The 20,578-nt window shown below is 30.1% G+C and overlaps 2 protein-coding genes across 2 annotated transcripts; both read left to right on the top strand.

Moving 5' to 3' along the window:
- Nucleotides 1-1,205: 1,205 nt before the first annotated feature.
- On the top strand, nt 1,206-7,294 carry HELRODRAFT_183272 (hypothetical protein; the record flags this gene model as incomplete). Its single annotated transcript, XM_009012301.1, has 12 exons — nt 1,206-1,265; nt 1,454-1,529; nt 1,753-1,809; nt 1,905-1,970; nt 2,245-2,307; nt 2,687-2,764; nt 3,190-3,252; nt 4,186-4,248; nt 4,332-4,400; nt 6,067-6,153; nt 6,370-6,420; nt 7,206-7,294. 12 exons carry the CDS (start codon nt 1,206-1,208, stop codon nt 7,292-7,294), a joined length of 822 nt encoding a protein of 273 aa, XP_009010549.1.
- Nucleotides 7,295-12,413: 5,119 nt separating this feature from the next.
- On the top strand, nt 12,414-20,541 carry HELRODRAFT_183273 (hypothetical protein; the record flags this gene model as incomplete). Its single annotated transcript, XM_009012302.1, has 18 exons — nt 12,414-12,424; nt 13,122-13,284; nt 13,910-13,940; nt 14,464-14,544; nt 15,243-15,293; nt 15,886-15,951; nt 16,054-16,116; nt 16,414-16,491; nt 16,918-16,977; nt 17,326-17,388; nt 17,742-17,822; nt 18,134-18,187; nt 18,725-18,787; nt 18,931-18,972; nt 19,293-19,379; nt 19,588-19,638; nt 20,320-20,400; nt 20,479-20,541. Coding segments are annotated over 18 exons (1,189 nt in total), but the record flags the coding sequence as incomplete, so codon positions are not given.
- Nucleotides 20,542-20,578: the final 37 nt, after the last annotated feature.

A 20,578-nucleotide genomic window follows, 5' to 3' on the forward strand; every position in this document is an offset into this window, starting at 1 on the left:
AAAAGACATTTAGTTAATAAAAACCCAGTTTACAATTTTAATTTGTTAACGTAATAACAAACTTAGAGTTGAATAACAATCAAGTTTTCGTTTTCTGTTTTAAAATTTGACCTACATTTATTTTCCTAAGTAACTTTAGAGACTGGTAGCCTGTATACAAGACATTAATTTATCTGCTACGGTGTCCGGATTATTTCATTTCTTGCTTGACTTTATTTCGTTTGATTTGATTTAAAGAATAAATGGATTTTGATTATTATTACAATTATATAAAATATTTAAAAGTATATAAATTATATAAAAAAGTTATAAATCATTAAATATTCTTAGAGGTATCAACAAAACACACACACGCACGCGCACAAACACACTGCATATTATAATTCTCTCTGTTAATCAAAATTAGCTTCTAGATCGTCAAGAGGTTTGATATCCTTAATTTTTAAACTTTTTCGTCCATTTATTAATCCACTCGTCTGTTCTATCAAGAAGTATTCATCCAATCTATCTCTATCCATATATCCAACTATCTGTTTCAAAACACATTCATTCATTCGTTCATTCGTTCATTCATTCATACATTCATTTTTCTTTCTTTCCTAAATTTGTCTTTCATTTTTGCAGATTTAGGAAACCCTAGTTTGTTTTTTAAATCATTAGTTATTAACATTGTTATTATCATCTTTATCATCATTCATTCGTTCGTTCGTTCATTCAATAATTTATTTATTTATTCATTCATTCATTCACTTAATCATTCATTCGTTCGTTCATTCATTCATTTTGATTGACTGACAAACTATGCGATGATGGTATTTTTTTTCCAATTCCATTCCAGTTGAAAGCGTGCCTTGGTCCAGAGGTGACATCTTCGTCGTTCCTTATCATTAAAATATAATTATATTATAATAATGATAATAATAATAATAATTAATACAATAAGAATAATCATTATTATCTATATTTATAATAATTATAGATAATTAATAATAATAATAATTATTATTATTATACTTATCATTATTTAAAGTTGCGTTCTGGATTCAAAAATTGCCAACTCAAGAACTTAATTCTTTGGGTAGGGCTGGATTGGCTGAGCGAGTGGAAAAATGAATGGATGCATGGATGCATGTATGCATGAATGAATAAAAAAAATCGATGAATGATTGACTGACCGAACGACCAAATGAATGAACGAATGAAGAATGAAAACGAAGTTGAGAAATAGTAAAATACATCTTTATCTGAAGCTGGAAAACCTGGCGGTATGATACATCCATCCATCTGTCATTCATTCATTCTTTCACTCATTCGCTCACTCACTCATTCACTCATTCACTCACTCACTCATTCACTCACCCACTCACTCATTACTCACTCATCCACTCACTCATCAATTCATTCACTCATTCATTCATTTTCACTCCTTCTTCTCCGACCTATCACAGACAAGGACAATTGTTTTCACGTAATCAAGAGGGCCTTTGAAACGGCCATTGGGGAATATTACGTTAAGTACCTTACCAAAGGTACCACTACTACTACTACTACCACTTCTACTACTACTACTACCACTACCACTACTACTACTACTACTACCACTACCACTACCACTACTACTACTACTACTACTACCACTACTACTACTACTACTACCACTTCTACTACTACTACTACTACTACTAATAATAATAATATTAACAATAATAATAACAATAATAATAACAATAATTATGATATATTTTTATGAAGCTGGATACAGTGGCAGAGAGCCAATGGAACTCAGCAAGATAAAATATGAGGGCGGAAGTAAATAATAATTATATTAACAACAATAATAATTATACTTGTTATTATTATTATTATTCATAATTATTTATAATTATTATAATTAATATTCGAAGCGTTGAGCAATTACGAAGAGCCAGTTTTCTGCCACCTCTTGGAAAGTTACAAGCGCTTTATGGATGGTCTGTCTGTCTGTCTATTTGTTTGTCTGTTTGTTTGTATGTATGGTTTACTTGTCTGTGTGTTTGTTTGTCTGTTTGTGTGTCTGTATGTATGTATGGTTTACTTGTCTGTTTGTATGTTTGTCTATTTGTTTGTATGTTTGTCTATTTGTTTGTATGTTTGTCTGTTCGTTCGTTCGTTCGTTTGTAAAAAAAATATTAACAATAATAATTATTGTTCTAATTTATAATATGGCGTCGTCATATTATAAATTTATCTCTTACCAAATTTAAGACTTTCAGCAAACACTGCCTTCCATACTCATCAAGGAACTGCAAAAGTATAAAACTTTAAAAGGTTGGCTACTACTACACTACTATTATTACTACTACTACTACTACTACTACTACTACTACTACTGCTACTACTACCACTAGCACTACAACAACAACAACAACAACAACTACTACTACTACTACTACTACTACTACTACTACTACTACTACTACTTTTACCATACAACAACAACAACTACTACTACTACTGCTACTACTATTGCTACTTCATTTTTTCATTCTTTCAAACCTATTTTTATTCAGTCATTATTCATTTATTTGTCATTCATTCCTTCATCATTCATTCATTCATTCATTCATTCATTCATTCATTCATTCATTCATTCATTCATTCATTCATTCATTCATTCATTCATTCATTCATTCATTCATTCATGTAGATAGAGATATGGTTAATGACGGAGCTATCATTAACACACGTGATAAAGTTAAGAGCCTAACGAAAGCTTACAGCGAAAGTACTGATAATGATGTTTGCGAGTTGGATATATGAATGAATGAAAGAATGAGTGAGTGAGTGAGTGAGTGAGCGAGTGAGCGAGTGAGTGAGTGAGTGAGTGAGTGAATGAGTGAGTGAGTGAGTGAGTGAATGAGTGAATGAGTGAATGAATGAATGAATAAATCAATGAGTGAGTGAGTGAGTGAGTGAACGAATGAACGGAAGAATGAAACTAAATTTTCGAAGGGAAGCAGTTCATGCCGTATACAAAACTGATGCAAAAAATTATGCCCTTCCTGGATTGGTTCGATGGTAATTTCATTCATTCATTCATTCGTTCATTCATTTATTCATTCATTTGTTTCATTAATTCATTTGTTCATTAATTCATTCATTCACCCATTCATTCATAATTGTTCTAATCAATCAAAACATTACCGACAGAAAAATATAAGCTGTACCCACACTACATCATGAAGTATGCATTGGAGTCACGTGGCCTCCCATGTTAGAATGAATGAATGAATGAATGAGTGAATGAATGAATGAATGAATGAATGGATGAATGAATGAATGAATGAATGAATGAATGAATGAATGAATGAATGAATGAATGAATGGATGAATGAATGAATGGATGAATGAATGAATGAAATTTGATCTAATTCATAAACGAATTTAATAATGAATTAATTACTTAATGAATGGATGATGTTATTGTCGATAACCGTTGGAAAATCCCAAAAAGTTAAATATAAAAATATGTCTAATTGAATGAATGAATGAATGAATGAATAAACGAAAAGTGAATAATTTATGCGAATTTATGTTAATTTATGTTAATTTTCCCAGTCAAGAATGAATACGAAAAGATGCATAAAAGAGACGCCGTTCACGAGTTACTAACCAAGAATTATCTCAGCTACCAAAGCTGTTATTATTATTATTATTATTATTATTATTATTATTATTATTGTTATTATTTTTGTTGTTATTATTATTATTTTTTTCAGCTCTTCACAAGGGAAGATCGCATTGTATGTTCTTTGTAAAAACATGAATAATAGATACTACTACAACCATTACTGCTGCTGCCGCTGAGGCTACTACTACTACTACAACTACTACAACAACAACTACTACTACTACAACTACTACAACAACAACTACTACTACTACTACAACTACTACCACTACTACTACTACTGCTACTACTACTACTGCTACTACTACTATTGCAACTACTACTACTATTACTTTACTACTACTACTACTACTACTACTAACTTTTTCTACAAAAACTACTACTACTACTACTACTAACAACTACTACTACAACTATCACTGCTACTACTACTACTGCTGCTAATAATAATAATAATGATGAATAATAATAATAATGAATAATAATAATAAATAGATAATAATAAAAATCAACAGACGACGAAACTAAAGCGAACGTGCATATGTCATTCGTCAGGCAGTACTTCGATCTATGCAGAGGTTATAGTAATAATAATAATAATTATTATTATTATTGTTATAATTATAATTATTATTGTTGTTATTATTATTATCGTCATCAGGAATCATCAGAGGTGTTCCAGTCGTCATATTTCAAGTTTTGGACCAAGAAGCCTCACTCTTTATTAGGCGTTGGTTGAACGAATGAACGAACGAAAGAACGAATGAATGAATGAATGAATGAATGAATGAATGAACGAACGAATGAATGGATAAATGGATGAATGAATGAACGAATGAATGAATGAATGAATGAATGAATGAATGAATGAATGAATGAATGAACGAACGAACGAATGAATGAATGGATAAATGGATGAATGAATGAACGAACGAATGAATGAATGAATGAATGAATGAATGAATGAATGAATGAATGAATGAACGAATGAATGGATAAATGGATGAATGAACGAATAGAGAAATGTATATGGAAACTTGAACATAACGAGCCTTCAGCGAGTGTTTCGGAATAGACAACAAATTATACAAGTGAAGACGTGTTTGTAAATCTGAATTTAAAAAAAAATTTGTGTTTCTATTCTCTGCTCTAACACTATTTTTTAACTCATTCCATCCCGCTTCCCATCCTTTCCTAAGTACTTATCAGGTATATTAATTGAACCTAAACGCCCCGGTTTACGATCGTCTTCTTTTTCTCGCTTGTTGACTCGTGTTAAACACTCTTTTGCTAAATCTGCATTTGCTTTTCTGGCCCTTCTTTCTGAAACTTTCTACTTCTTTCTCTGACTATAAGTTCAGAGCGATGTCAAAACCAGAGGTGATAATGGGAACGCCCATGCCGATGTAAATCTGTATTTCTTTAAAATTTGTGTTTTTTTGTGTTTAAAATGTTTTGAAAATGGAAAACAGGATAAAATGGAAGGGAGTGTTTAGTGATCGGAAGCTTCATAGGGAACATAAGCCTGACTGTTATCTATTTAAATTCGCAGTCCTCTTTCTTTCTACATAACCAAACATATCCAGTAAGACGCTTGTTCGGCTGCATGTCTTGCGTTCGCCATACAACTCCAAAGTCTTTTCTCCGCCAAGCCTAAATCCTTTAAAAAGCTGTACACTGAACAAATCGCAACACCTCTTGCACCGACCTCAACTGCCTACAATGAATGAATGAATTAATTAATTAATGAATGAATTAATGAATGACAAAAGGAATGAATTAATGAACGAATAAATGAATGCATGACAGAAGAAATAACTAGATAGGTAGCGAATGAATAGATGGATCATAGCTGGATAGATAGATAGATAGATAAACAGACAGACAGACAGATAGATAGAGAGAAAGAAATAAAAGAATGAAAAAAGATTCAATCTAAAGATTGATTGATAGACGAACGAGTAAATAAATAAATAAATGGAGGAATGAAAAAATTTTTGATTCGCTAAACGAATTATAATTGTACACACTCGAAAATATAACTCCCTATCAGCTGACTGTTATCAGAACCTCGACAGTGAGAAAGCAGTGATGATTATGATGATATAATAATAATAATAATAATAATCTTTTATTTTTCATCAAATGCGTGAAGTCAATAATTATTTAATTAATTAGAGAAATAGTCATGATTAAAATAAAATTAAATTGAAATAAAATTAAATTGAAATAAAATTTAAATAAAATCATGATCATCATAGTTTATTTATTTAAAATAAAATAAGCACAGCGATGATAAGATAGTTATAAAAATTATAATATATTATAATATATTATAAATAATAATAAGGATAATAATGATAATAATAATGACAACACGACGATGACGTCATAAGGCCAGCCCTATCAGGAGGACCCTCAAATCTTACTAGACGTGATGGAGTATGAGAGGGAGTTTGCCCAGTACAAAGTTGTACTCGACTGTAATTATTTTTATTATTATTATTATTATTATTATAACTGTCATAATGTTATAAATAGTGAATATAGTATAATAATAATAATTATTATTATTATTGACAGTAATAATTATAGTATTATTGATACTATTATTATTATTAGTAGTATTATTATTATTAATATTATTATTATTATAACTGTTTGAATATTATTTATTATTATTATTATTATTTTCAAAGCCGAGGTCAAAAGGCTGAGGTCAAACCACTGTCAAGCCGCTGCCAAGAAAAGTCTGCTGATGAAACTAATAATAATAATAATAATAATAATGATAATAATAATAATAATAATAATAATAATAATAATAATATTCTATTACAATGCGGACATTTATTAGAGTTTATACTATAGATTCCGTTAATTAAAAAAATTAAAAGCATAATAAAATCTGAATTAATAATAATAATAATAAATAAATAAATAATAATAGTAATAATAATAATAATAACAATGATCATCATCACCACCATCAGCCACAGTCAACGCACCAAAAAGTGTTGATGACAGAATGCGGAGCTGGCTGGCCAAGCTTTACGAATACATCGCTCTGACGAGATGTGAGTGACGATGGTGATGATGATGACGATGGTGATGATGATGACGATGATGATGATGGTAGTGGTGGTGATGATGGAGGTGGTGTTGATGATGATGATGATGGTAGTGGTGGTGATGATGATGATGGTAGTGGTGGTGATGATGATGGTAGTGGTGGTGATGATGATGATGGTAATGGTGGTGATGATGATGATGATGGTAGTGGTGGTGATGATGATGGTAGTGGTGGTGATGATGATGATGGTAATGGTGGTGATGATGATGATGATGGTAGTGGTGGTGGTGATGATGATGATGGTAATGGTGGTGATGATGATGATGATGGCATACTTTTTGCTGTAGCTTAATCCCCCAATGAATATTTCACCGATAATTTTTTTATCGCCGAAAACGCCATCATTATCATCACCGTCAACATTATAATGAACATCATCATTATCATCATCATCATCATCAGTATACCATCGCCCCGCCTCCATCTTGATGTATGAGATTTCTGATAGGCTGGAAAGCATCTACTGTATGTATCTAGCTCAGGCTGACTGACTGATTTGATGAATTAATGAATGAATTAATTAATGAATGAATGAATGAACGAATGAATGAACGAACGAACGAACGAACGAATGTATGAATGATACATGAATGGATGGACGTAAACTTGTTTTTTTCTTTTATTAATTTGCTGGTTTCGTAATAAATTAGCATAAATTATTAATATTCACAATTAATTTATTCATAATTTTTTTGAAGGTTTGAAAAGAGAAATTGACAGTAATTTATCTTCCTAATTCACTGATCATCATTGGCCGTATCTAATATTACTTGTTTCAGAACACGCAAAAAAAGAGGCCAATTTCGTGAATGATAATTACCGAATAAATTATGCTAATAAGTCCATAACTCGTTCAAATTATTGAATGTATTATGCAAATTTATGAATAAATTATGCAAATTAAGGACTCCAGTTGAAGGATAACATGAGGAGCCAGATTGAAAGGCAGATGAGGAAGGAGAAGGACCAATTCGCAAACGTTAAAAAATAGTAAGACTGCCTTCTGAAGAGGGACCCAGTGAATATTTATGACTCATTTGCATATTAATTTACATATTATTTTTATAAATTCATTTATTGGTGCCTATTTATAGCCTACACGTTACTTTATTCATGTCTATTTATAGTTACATATTAATTTATTCGTGTCTTTTTGTAGTTATTGATAAAATCTTTTTTTTTCATTTTGAAATAAAATCCAAAGTTAACGTTTTCATGAAACTTGTAGCAGTAGTAGTAGTAGTGGTAATAGTAGTTGTTGTTGTTGTTGTAGTAGTAGTAGTAAAAGTAGTTGTAGTAATAGTAGCAGTAGTAGTAGTAGTAATAGTAGTATTTAGTAATGGAAATCCAAACGTTTTTGTTAGTATCTTGAATAGACCAAACGGTTATTATGAAACTGTCGTTATTACGTGCTATAGTTCGATTTTCGATTTTTTTGGAATGCGGCTCTGATGGTAATGTGGCTCTGATGAGTTAAGGTGGTAAAACTTTACCAGATTCATATAGCACTCAATCTCCTAAGCATGAAAATGTATCATTTTATAATAAGAATTTGGACGCTTTTGGTATATAATATCTTGAATCGACCAAACATACTTACAATTATGTATTACTATAGTTCGATTTTTTAGGAATCGGATTTTGGTATAGTGAATTATGCTAGCCGTAGTTACTTGATGCATGTAGAATTCAGTCTCCGGATTCTGAAAATGTATCATTTGATGATGGAGATCCTGGAGATCCATTGTATCCTGATTAGATAGAATAGTTGTCATTATGTTTTACTAGGCACGCACTATAGTTCAATTTTTGCAATGTGACGCTAACAGTGAATTAGGCTGGTACATATTAATATATACATGGACTGGTAGTTTTTTTTATTAGATTTATGTGGTAGTGTTCGATCTCTTTGACGTGAAAATGTTTTATTTGATGATGGAAAATTTCACGTTTTTGATACATAGTATCTCTCACGATTTTGATACATGGTATCTCTCACGTTTTTGATACATGGTATCTTGGATCGACCGAGTTGTTACCATTAGGTATTTCTATAGTTTGATTTCTTTAAAATAGTTTATAACAGAAAACTCAGCTAGATTTTTTTATTAGAATGTAACACTGATATAGCGAATTAAGCTATTAGTTTTTACCAGATTCATGCAGTAGTGAACCTAGAGGGCCGGGGCTGGCTATGGTCTTCTGTTGTGAGCAATATCTTCCTTAAAATTTTGTAAAACTCAGTTTTCAGTCAAAATTCGACTAAAAGTTGACGTAATGAGCCAAAAAAATAATCACCAGCCTAATTTTAACCAGACTAATACAAATTTAGTTAGCAGTTGTAACAGTAATGGTAGTTTTAGTAATGATGGTATAGGTTGTAGATGAAGTATTATATATCAAATATGTGGATGAAGTTTTTTCAAATATTTTCTTTCTTTCTTTCTTTCTCTCTCTCTTCCATCTTTTTCTCTCTCCCCTCTCTCTCTTTTCACTATCTTCTTTTTCATTTTTTCCAAATTTAAACATGCCCTCCATTTATTTTTATATAATTTTTTTCGAGATGATATTCAGACTTTTTGGTAACCAAACTAGATGTGACGTAATTCCATTAAACTTTTTTTTTATAAGCTGTGTAAACAAAACAATAACAATAATATGACCGATTGTCCAGGAGAATTATTTATTTTATTATAACGATAATAATTATAATTATTAATAATTATTTGTACATGTTCTTAATGTTTCGCCGCCTGTAGCTGAAGACCGTTGCAAATATGTGTGGGTTTAATACTATAATATAATTATTTCATTATTATTATTTATTAATTATTATCATTGTTATTTTTTTTAACATTTTATTCGAAACAGCCGCCAGAAGTAACTTTCATGAAAAATTACTTTATAAAATTTGGCTATTACTACTGCTACTACTACTACTACTACTACTGCTGCTGTTACTACTACTACTGCTGCTGCTACTACTACTACTGCTACTTCTACTACTACTACAACTACTGCTGCTGCTACTAATACTACTACTAATACTACTACTGTTACTACTACTACTACTATAACTGCTGCTACTACTACTACTACTACCACAACTACTTCTACTGCTGCTACTACTACTGCTACTACTACTGCTTCTACTGCTGCTACTACTACTGCTTCTACTGCTGCTACTACTACTGCTACTACTTCTACTACTACTACTACTAATAATAATAATAACAAAAATTATAATAATTATACTTTCATAATTTCCAAACAGGCTCGAGCTTGAGAGTGTCAGCAGGTGGCAACAGTAGGAGCCGTGTAATAAACCGTTAGTATTCCGCATAATAATAATAATAATAATAATATTAATAATAATAATAGATTATTATTATTATATAATGATAATGATGACGATGATGATGAACTGTTGATGATGTGATGATGATGATATTAATCCTACTACTACTATTACTACTACTGCTGCTGCCACTACTACTGCTGCTGCTGCTACTACTACTACTTTTACAGCTGCTGTTTTTGCAGCTGCTTATTCTACTGCTACTACCACTACTTTTACTACAAAAACTACTACTACTCCCACTACAATTGAAAAAAAGTTTTGTATTATAATCATTATTATTATTTTGATTATTATCACCATTATAATTATATTCCTTTATTATTGTCATATTTTTTATTATAATTATATTATGTTATAATTATTGTCATAATATTTTTGTATAATTTTTTGCAGCACAAAAATCCATCAAAGGGGCACCGCTGAGACCTGGTTATTATTATTTTTATTATTTTTGTTATTATTTTTATTATTTTTATTATTATTAACATAAATTATGATAGATAATTATTATTACAATAATTAACTGGCCAACAAATTGCTAAAATCGTAAAAATCGTAGTAATAGTATCCATAATTAATACTGTCACATTTGTAACATTTTTTTTATTTCTTACGCTAGATGGCAGCCCACAGGTTTCTTCACCAAGTAAAAAAATTTATTATAATTATTATTATTATTATTATTATAACAGTTTTGTCTACTTCGGGTGGATTGTATGATTTTTGAACGAAAAGATACAGAGGCCAGAAAGGAACCTATCTCAAAATTGACCAAATTACTGGAGATCAAACTCTAGTCTGGTTATCAAACTGCAGCAAAAACTTAAAATGCTACGCTATTTTATTCCAACACAGATTCAATTCGAGCTTCGTTACTACGTTACTACAATTTCTCGCCAGCATGAACATCGTCCGACTTAGAAAACCTAATCGTAAGTAGAGTAAGCGAGTGGCTCGCCATGCCAGACAGTGGATTTGCACTGCAGATTCTTTCACTACAAATGAAACTCGGGGGTGATAATATTGTGTCACTAAGAGAGGCTGCAGAAAAAAAAAACAAAAATGAAAATTCGGAGCTATTTAAAAAAGAGCAACAATGTAGAAATCCAACGCTAATGGCGCGAAACCTCTTCAAACTTCGTCAAGTCGGACAGTTCTCTGATAGAAAGAGGTTCATTGAAGCGGTCCCTCAGACTCTTGAATGGGACCCGAATAAAATCACGTCTCACCCATCCACATCATTGGGCCTTAACCTTATGGCAGAGTGTTCAAGTCAACTGGTGAACTTATTACTCCAGCACGAATAACATGCTGGTTGAAAACCACTGACAACATGTCCGTGTTGCTCTATAATAGTAAATTTTGATGGGTAACATTCATTTGCTTGTAATGGTGTAAAGCATAGGCTTAAGGTAATTATTAATACATAATTATTGTTGACAATTAAGTACAAGGAAGTACAGAATTCAACAGCTGCCAACTAATTCAAATTTGTTTAAATGAAGCAAAGCCAAAACTCCCTTACGCCTACCGTGTGGTGTTAGCCAAACAAATAATCATATAGTGTGTCAAACTGCGGTGAAGAGGTACTGAAGATACACAGACAGACATGATAAAGTACTGGCATTGATGATAGAAGAGTTGAGGTCACAGGCTCCAAATGGATGCTTCTTATTCTCGGATTTGGGAATGAAAGGCCTTCGTCCATTGCCATGCCTATTTCAAAGGCAATGGCTGGATCGTACATTTGATTCGATTGGATTATTTTATTCTATTTTATTTATTAATATTTTTAAAACATTTTACTACAATTAATTCTCATTATTTGATTTCGGCTTTTAAGAAATAATTGAGTCTTCTTTTTTTTTTAGCTTCTAGCAATGCTTTGACGTCATCACCTTCAAGGCATAGTTGTAAGATATTGCTAATTACAATTAACCACAAATTATAATTAATTAACAATTATAATTAATTACTAATTATAATTAATTAATAATTATAATTAATTAATAATTATAATTAATTAATAATTACATATATATATACGAATAATATTTAAAATTATATATATTTCAATTTTTATTACATAGCCAGTGAATCGGTTAATCCAAATATACCGTACAGTGAGTTATTCAATTTAATTATAATTATTAATAATAAAGTTATAATAATAATAATAATAATATTATTATTATTTATTAATAATATTAATTATTTATTATTATATTTTGAAAAGTGGAAATCAAGCAATGGTCAAGATGTTAGCCAGGAGTGAATGAATGAATGGTTGAATGAATGAATGAATGAATGAATGAATGAATGAAATGGTTGAATGAATAAATAAATTAAGTAAATGAATGACTGACTGAATGAATGTGATCGAATGTGTGAATGAATTAAAATTTCTTTCATTTGTTCAGTGATTTCTGAAGTTTACAGAATGCCCATGGTTCTCCTACAAAAACTGGGTTTTTATAATTAATTAATTAATTCATTTCTTCTTGCATACATTCGTTATGCGTCTATCTATCCATTCATTCATTCATCTATCCATTCATTCATTCATCTATCCATTCATCCATCTATCCATTCATTCGTCCATTTATCAACATATGTATCAATATCTATTCATAAATCTATCTTATTTCGCATCAATCTATCCGTCTTTCTTTCATCCATCTCTCCATCCATAAAATCATTCAGTCATTCATCTATCTTTTCAATCTTTCATTAATTAATCCATTCATTAATTCATCCATCCATCCTTCCATCAATCCATATTTTATTTATCTTCCTTCACAGAATCTCTACCATACGGTGATTTATAAATTGAGTAACTATAATAAAAAAAACATTAATAATAATAATAATAACATTAATAATATTGGCAATAATATTAATTAATCTTAATTAACAAAGGCAACGTAAATAAATATTATGATTGACCTTTGATCTAGCGGGCATGGTGAAGCGTTTGATTTAAGTTTACGAGTAGCTGATGATATTTCATCGCACGATGGCAGAGATGGAGTGCAATCGGATATAGCAAACGCTAACACCTTTCGTTACATTTTCAAAAAAGTTACTGACACTTGGGAGACTGATGTTGCTGGCGAAAAGGTTTTTCTGCATGTTTACCAAAAGCAGTCTCACAATTGAGTAGACATCTCTGATGGACCACTCGATTTTGCCAGTTTTGCCCTGTCTAGTTTGGATCTGATTAATTTACTCAGAGCACTTCTTTCGCTGGTGTGATTATTGTCGCTGTGATCAAGAATTCATGAGTGCTTCAATATTTTCTTGAGTTGTTTGATGTTGGTGTTATCGTTTGTTGATTTGTTTGGTTTCACCGTGCCGTATGTTTCGACAAAATGTCGGTAGATGGTGATTTGAAATTGAAGAGTGGAGCTGTCGATTCTAGTGATTTTGTTGAGGTAACTCAATTTGTGGTGAAGATATGCGCTTGTCTCTGCCCATTATTCGCGAGTCTTGGGTAACTTGATGCCTGGAAGAAGAGGGTGAAAAGTTGCTGTCGATGTATGCCAGTGATGGAAGGTTTGAGGTTCGTTGACTGTTCTGCCAATTTCATCAACCGAGCCGATTGGTTTGCAGGACTTGAACATTTTGCAAGATCTCCGATGCGTTATCAAACCTTTCAGACAGACCCTTGAAATGTTTCACACAGCAGCAAGGCAGCTTTTTTTCAAATTTATCCGCTGTGACATTGTTCATCAAAATATCATAGGATAAAGTTATATTGCCAGGATTAAGATCAGGTAAGACGTTACCGTCCGAATTGTTATTGGAAGATATATCATTTGAAGTATTGATTGATGAAATATTATCCGTTAAAACATCATAATTTATGACATTATCAAGTGAAATGTTATCCAAACTTGAATTTAAAATTTCACTGTTTAAGTTTGAGTCGATCGTCCCATGAAACGCTAGGTGTGTCTGTTAAGACATCGGAACTCCTTATAACAATAAGCACACTTCGCCATATTTAAAACTATTAAAACGAACTACTACACTAAAACAAATACAATTACCTTTAAATTACAATTCCATTTAACACTTAAAATAGAATATATATTCATAAAACTCGATATTCCCCTCACAACTGCATACCAAACTTAAATACATTAGAGAACTTTTTAAACTAGATTACAGCAATTAGACAGTAAGTCGTCTGAACATAGCTCTCATGTTCAATATCTGTTTATTAATAATATAATAATAATAATAATATAATAATTATAATAATAATATTATTATTTGGATTTTCCTCTTTCTCAGATAAGGACAAATATACGAGGCTCTGTTCCTCTGTCTATGTGACTGCTTATAGCGACTTCTTTGTTGACACTTTCAATCCGGGTAACAACAGTAATAATAGTTAATATAGTTATAATAGTAGTTGTAATAATAATAATTTTAGCTATAATATAGTTATAATAATAGTTGTAATAATAATAATTATAGTTATAATAATAATAATAGTTGTGATAATAATAATAGTTGTAATAATAATTATTATAGTTATAATAATAATTATAGTTATAATAATAGTTGTAATAATAATAATTATAGTAATAATAATAATTATAGTTTTAATAATAATAATAATTATAGTTATAATAATAATAGTTATAGTTATAATAATAATAATAGTTGTGATAATAATAATAGTTGTAATAATAATTATTATAATTATAATTATAGTTATAATAACAGTTGTAATAATAATAATTATAGTAATAATAATAATTATAGTTTTAATAATAATAATAATTATAGTTATAATAATAATAGTTATAGTTATAATAATAATAATAATAGTTGTGATAATAATAATAGTTGTAATAATCATTATTATAATTATAGTTATAATAATAGTTGTAATAATAATAATTATAGTAATAATAATAATTATAGTTTTAATAACAATAATAATTGTAGTTATAATAATAATAGTTATAGTTATAATAATAATAATAATAGTTGTAATAATAATTATTATAGTTATAATAATTATAATAATTATAGTTACTATTATTATTATTATACCTTACAAGGTAGGATAGTTCCCGACAGCGCTCTAGAACACTGCCAGTTCTACCCGCCAAGTACTTAAACAATATCAACAACAACAATAATAATAATAATAAATAATAGTAATAATAATAAAAGTAATTATACCAAAAGGAATGATAATAATAATAAAGGAAACATTTACATAGCGCCATACGCATGGCTGCATGAAAAGTCAACCTACCCATCTCTACCCCCAACCATCGTCTTTGACATTGGGCGGTACATACCCCTTCTCTCTCTTTTTCTGGCAAAACCCTCGACCAGTCTGATCACAAATTTTGAAATTTTGGGGACTCTTTTCAAAAGCTTTTTTTTTGCTGCTAATAATGCATGGTGCAGTGAAAAGATACCTTAAGATATGATAAGAGGAGATACCTTTATCAATACAGATGCATGATACAAAACCCGATGAAAAAAATATAACAGGACATTCTGAGGACTTTAATTAGAAGCAATTATAATTATTAATTATGTTAATTATTCATTAATTATATCGAAAAGCTATGACAAATCAGAGACCTGGAGGTCTCGAACTTTTATTTGGAATCAACTATAATTGTTATTTATGCTAATTATGCTAATTATTCATTAATTATAATATTACAATTAATTATGATAATTCAGAGGCCCTGAACTATAGGCTCTACCCCCAGAGCCAGATTCTAGATTGCTTCGAAGAATATTTGAAAGGTAATTTAAATAATAATAATTATTATTATAATAATTATTATAATTATAATAATAACTATAATAATAATTATGGTTCTTTAGTATTTTTAATTTTTCAAACAGCTACTGGACTTCAGGCACCTAAAAAAATACAAGAGGAGTTTGAGCGTTACAAAATGATAAGAGGTAAAGTGGATGAATGAATAAATGAATGAATGAACGAACGAGTGAACGAATGAACGAACGAGCAAACGAACCAACGAATGAATGAATGGATGTGTGAATGAATGAATGAACGAACAAACAAACGAACGACCGACCGAATAAATGAACGAACGAACGAATGAATGAACGAACAAACAAACGAACGACCGACCGAATAAATGAATGAACGAACGAATGAATGAACGAACGAGTGAATGAATGAACGAACGAACGAATGAATGAATGAATGAATGAATGAATTATAAAACATCACGATAGAAACTGCGGAAGAGGACGAGAGAGTGAATGAAAGGTTCAAAAAAATCGTGAAAGATATGGTCACCGAATTTGATGCAGGTTTAAATGAAAGAGTTAATGAATGAATGAATGAATGGATGAATGAATGAATGAATGAATGAATGAACCAATGAATGAATGAATCAATCAATCAATGAATGAACCAATGAATGAACCAATGGACGTGTGGATGGATGTATAATTAGATGAACAGAATATGAAAAAATTTAGAGTTAGTTAAATAGAATAGAACAATAAAGCGAAGGATTGAATTAATTGATTGATTGAATGATTGAATTGAATTGAATTTTACATTTTACAAATGAAATTGATTATAACAATGAATGAATGAATAAACGAATGAATGATTGAAAAAACTAACGAACAAACAAATGAATAGAGGAATGAATGAACAAATGAAAGAGAAAACTCAATTAATTACTTAATTAATTAATTTGAATGGGATATTGATTTGAACCAAAACAGCAAGTCAGCCGTACAACTCGTTCATGCAAGCTTCCAAGCCAATTTTTGACTGGTGCGATTGTAAGTAGACAACAACAACAACTACTACTACTGCTGCTGCTACTACTACTACTACTGCTACTACTACCACTACTGCTACTACTACCACTACTGCTACTACCACCACTACGACTTTTATTACAATGATAATTACTACTGCTACTACTACCACTACTACTACTACTGCTGCTGCTACTACTACTGCTACTACTACTACTACTACTACTACTGCTGCTACTACTACTACTACTACTACTTCTACTACTACTACTACTACTATTACTGCTACAGTTGATAAATAATAAGATTACTGATCACTATAATAATAATAACAATAAAAATAATAATTAACATAATTTATTCAAAAAGCCAGATTGATCTTATATCCGAGGTATCTCATGAAGCCGGCTGTCATTGCGCAAAACGTTTCATGTAAATTTGGCTTTTTATTTAATTTAATTTTATTCATTCATTCGTTCGTTCGTTCATTCATTTTTTCGTTCGTTCGTTCGTTCGTTCGTTTGTTCGTTCGTTTGCTTGTTAAGTAGTAGTAGTAGTAGTAGTAGCAGTGGCAGTAGTAGTAGTAGTAGTAATAGTATTAGTAGCAGTAGTAGTAGTAATAGTAGTAGTAGTAGTAGTAGTAGTGGTAGTAGTGGTAGTCTTAGTAGTGGTAGTAATAGTAGCAGCAGTTATGTATACAATTTTTTTCAGTATTATACGTATTTCAATCATAATAAAATTAATTATAATTAATTAATTAATTGATTGAAATATTAATGAGATAGTTAGTAACGCTTATGAAGAGATAGAGGAGAAGGACCTTGATTACACCGCCATACTTCAAGAGCAGCTGGATATTCTGAAAGGTTATTCTGAATGAATGAATGAATGAATGAATGAATGAATTAATTAATTAATTAATTAATTGATGAATGAATGAGTAATTCATATTTTTCTCCCTTCAAAGGAATAAAAAGTCCACCAATGTTAGGTAAGTAAAAAAAGTTGAACGAATGAATGAACGAATGAGTAAATGAACGAACGAATGAATGAATGAACGAATGAATGAATAAATTAATGAAGGAATAAATAATTAATTAAAACACTAAAATGAGTGAATGAATGTGTAACTAAATAAAAAATTCAAACCAAAAAATAAATCCAAACCATCCCCCAGCCAACGCAGACAAAGGCCAGAATGCCTGGAAGTACTACTTCAAGTACCGCAGCGGTCAGCTGAATGAATGGATGAATGAATGAATGAATGAATGGATGAATGAATGAATGAATAGATGGATGAACAAATGGATGAATGCAATGTTGGTAGTGTGGATGAATGGAGGTATAAAAAAAATGAATGAATTATCGGTGTCGACCTTGCAATTACGAATTATAAAGTAGTGAATTTTGAATTACCAGATAGTGAATTATAAAACGAGTGAACCATGAATTATTAAATAGTGAATTATAAAATAGTGAATTATGAATTACTAGATAGTGAATTATAAAAAGAGTGAATTATGAATTACTAGATAGTGAATTATAAAAGAGTGAATTATGAATTACTAGATAGTGAATTATAAAAAGAGTGAATTATGAATTACTAGATAGTGAATTATAAAAGAGTGAATTATGAATTACTAGATAGTGAATTATAAAAAGAGTGAATTATGAATTACTAGATAGTGAATTATAAAAGAGTGAATTATGAATTACTAGATAGTGAATTACAAAAAGAGTGAATTATGAATTATTATTATTATTGTAGGAATAAAATGCGGGATGCCAAAAATCATTGGAGAAATCGTCGACGTTGAAGCTTACGATAAACGTTGGATGGATTGAATGAATTAATGAATGAATGTAAAAATGAATGAATTAACGAATGAATGAGAAATGAATTAATAAATGAATTAATGAATGTAAAAGCAGATCGCAGATTAATACAAATTTCTATTTTTTTTTTCTCCGCAGAGTTCGTGTATCTCATGCGCAGACCTGAAAATGACGCCAACAGTAAGAAATACGAAAATATAAACACACACACACAAACAAACACACCACACACACCCACACATAAACACACACACAAACACACACAGACACTCACACACATTCACACACACAGCAAATCTTTCAAGTAAACCTTAAAAGTTCCAACTCGAGTTTTTTTTTTTTCAAAACATGTGCTGACAACCTCGTTGATGATCGTGATGAAGATGATGGTGGTTAAGATAATGAAGACGACGATGATGATAGTACTGATTAAAATGATGATGATGATAACGATCTTAATCATGATAATGACACTTTAAATTGGTGAGAAAAAATTTTAGAAATTAGATTCACACTGGATCAGAAGTTTAAAAATGACGAAATCAACTTCGAGGAAAAGTTGACCAAATTGAAAATCTTTCTGGATCGTCAGTACAATTAATTAATTAATTAATTATATTATATTATGTTATCATTAATCATAATTAATATTAATAATTATAATTTAATTATATTATATTATCATTGATCATAATAAATATTTAATAATTATAATTTAATTATATTATATTATCATTGGTCATAATTAATATTTAATATTATTAATTATAATTATATTTAAAAATCACAATTTAGTGGAGTTCGAAAAGTTGAGAGGCTGCTTAGCCAAAATCGGATCTCACCAAGGTTCATCATCGGCCGTTTAATTATAATATGTTAATATAATTATGTTAATTAGGGAGCTAATTAATATGCAAATAATGCTAATTTTAGAGACAGTCAATTATTATAAGCTATTTGGATTTGTTTGGTTATTATCGACATGTTAATTTCATCCTCAACGAAAATTAAAATTATTCATGGTTTAAATAATGAATAAAACAGTAACCAATTGTAACGGAACAAATTACAATATGTTAATTATCTAGCCAATCAAAATGCAAATTTCATTATTCGTTCATCTAATTATGATATGTTAATTAGCCGGGCAATAAGAACGTTTATTAAATGTTTTCTTTCATTCTATTTTTTCAGCGGAAAAGGGTGAATACGATGAAAATAATGATAGAGTGAATGAATGAATGAATGGATGAATGAGTAGATGAATGGATGGGTGGATGAATGAATGAATGAATGGATGAATGGATGAATGAATGAATGAATGAATGAATGAATGAATGAATGAATGAATGAATGAATGAACGAATGAATGAACGAATGAATGAATGGATGAATGAACGAATGAATGAATGGATGAATGAATGAATGAATGGATAAATGAATGAATGGATGAATGAACGAATGAATGAATGAATGAAAAATTGAGTGAATGAATTATATAAAAGAGGAGAATAAATGAATTTTCAGTGTACACGGACTCAAACAGCGCCGAGAAGAATTACTTGAACGGGGTCAAACTTCTGTACAACTACTTGCTCCACAGGAGAAGTAAGATCATCATCATCATAACCATCATCATCATCATAATCATCATCATTATCATCATCATCGTCATCATCACCGCAGATAATATGGTTCCAGTGTCAATTCTTGCTTTGGAGGTTTCCGACAGATACAATAATATTTACTGTGAGCTACGATGATGATGATGATGGTGATGATGATT

The sequence above is a fragment of the Helobdella robusta genome (genome assembly GCF_000326865.2).
Source record: "Helobdella robusta unplaced genomic scaffold HELROscaffold_102, whole genome shotgun sequence".
In the NCBI taxonomy this organism is placed as follows: Eukaryota; Metazoa; Annelida; class Clitellata; order Rhynchobdellida; family Glossiphoniidae; genus Helobdella; species Helobdella robusta.